This window comes from Anarrhichthys ocellatus, unplaced genomic scaffold, assembly GCF_004355925.1.
Source record: "Anarrhichthys ocellatus isolate YVR2014 unplaced genomic scaffold, GSC_Weel_1.0 scaffold226, whole genome shotgun sequence".
Classification (NCBI taxonomy): domain Eukaryota; kingdom Metazoa; phylum Chordata; class Actinopteri; order Perciformes; family Anarhichadidae; genus Anarrhichthys; species Anarrhichthys ocellatus.
Genome location: NW_022280256.1, coordinates 135,635 through 137,304, shown reverse-complemented (window position 1 = coordinate 137,304; position 1,670 = coordinate 135,635). Strand labels below are relative to the sequence as shown.

Here is a 1,670-nt window from a genome sequence, read left to right as displayed (position 1 = left end):
GAGAGAGAGAGAGAGAGAGAGAGAGAGAGAGAGAGAGAGAGAGAGAGGGAGAGAGAGAGAGAGAGAGAGAGAGAGAGAGAGAGAGAGAGAGAGAGAGAGAGAGAGAGAGAGAGAGAGAGAGAGAGAGAGAGAGAGAGAGAGAGAGAGAGAGACAGGTAGAGAGAGAGAGAGAGAGACAGGTAGAGAGAGAGAGAGAGACAGGTAGAGGGATTTTATCCTGACTAGCTTATAATTTATATCAATATCAGTATTATAACCAACATCTATGATGATGATGCATTTTATGTCTTCTACTTCTCTTTATTACGATGATGAAGATACACTAAAATTGATGATACTATTTATTAGGAAATACTCATGTTTACTGTTTAAAAGAGTTTTACTAGAAAACATTACTTATTTCCAAATAGCCGTATTACAAACAATGTAAAATAGTAATATACTCAATCAATATTCATAAACAACCAAAGAGCTCTAAAGAACCGTCTACAAACTCTCTGTCTCCATCTAGTGGCTGAAGAGAAGTCTTACAAGACATGTCAGGATATAAAATACTGTCAGTGAGACGGTAAAAATGTAAAATTTGACTGCTTCGGTTCCCCGTTCAGGTTTAAGTGCATTAGGAAGCTTGGAATTTTCTAGTTGCCAACGTATTAGAGTGTATTACAGTAGTACTACTGTAGTACTACTGTAGTAGTACAGTATTAGTACTTACAGCTGGACAGTACTCGCAGGTCTCTGGCTCGTCGTCCTGCTGAGTTTTTGGCTTCACAGCGAACAGCTGACACGGAGGTGTGACTCTGCAGAGTCAGCACACTGCGTACCTGCACAGTTGAGACACGACACACGGCTGTCAATCATCTTCACATCGCTGATGATGAAGTGATGATGTCACCGGTTACCTGGGTGACGCCTCTCTGCTCCGTGACATTCTCCTGCAGAGCCATGCCCTCCGAGGCTGCTGATAGGCTCCTCCAGCCGCCCGTCAGATTACTGCACCTGTAGGGGACAAACAGAGTTACTATGGCAACACATGTACTGTTACCCTGATGTGTGCGTGTGTGTGTGTGTGTTTACCTGTGTGAACTGTGACAGGTGTACCAGGTGACAGATGGGGGCGGAGCTCCCTCGCTGACGCACAGGATGGACTTTCTGCCAGCCTCCAACAGAGACGTGATCCTGGGGGGCGCTGCACACACACACACACACACACACCCACACACACACGCGTAAAGACACACACGAACACTGTCTGTCAATCATCCTGTCTCTCTCTCTCTGTCTGACCTTTGACCTCGAGGTGGAAGAAGACTTCCACAATGTCGTCCTCGTTGGAAACAGTTGCTGTGTAATTTCCTGTCTGATCCACCTGAACTCGAACCAGCATCAGTCTGCTCACGTACCTGCACATCAATCAATAAATCAACCAATCAACCAACACCAAATCAACCAACCAACCAAACATCAATTAACCAATCAACCAGGAGTATAGGACTGTCTCTTATTGTTATTGCTCCACCTGCTTCCCTTTAGGTGCGTGGTGGTGACGGAGGTGGTTTCTGTGGAGACGGTGTTGTTGTCTTTGGTCCAGAGGATGGTGGGGGGTGGGTGGGCGTCGACCTCCACACTGAACTCCACCGATTGGTGGAAGAGAGACGACACGTTGGTCT

At 46.2% G+C, this 1,670-nt stretch overlaps 1 protein-coding gene across 1 annotated transcript in view; it reads right to left on the bottom strand.

The window, feature by feature from the left end:
- LOC116400968 (platelet-derived growth factor receptor beta-like) overlaps nucleotides 1-1,670 on the bottom strand; it is a 24,719-nt gene that overhangs the window by 7,187 nt on the left and 15,862 nt on the right. Inside the window, 5 exon segments of the mRNA XM_031879096.1 lie at nucleotides 716-824; nucleotides 903-999; nucleotides 1,078-1,189; nucleotides 1,288-1,403; nucleotides 1,520-1,668. Of these exon segments, the coding sequence (XP_031734956.1) occupies nucleotides 716-824; nucleotides 903-999; nucleotides 1,078-1,189; nucleotides 1,288-1,403; nucleotides 1,520-1,668 (583 nt within the window).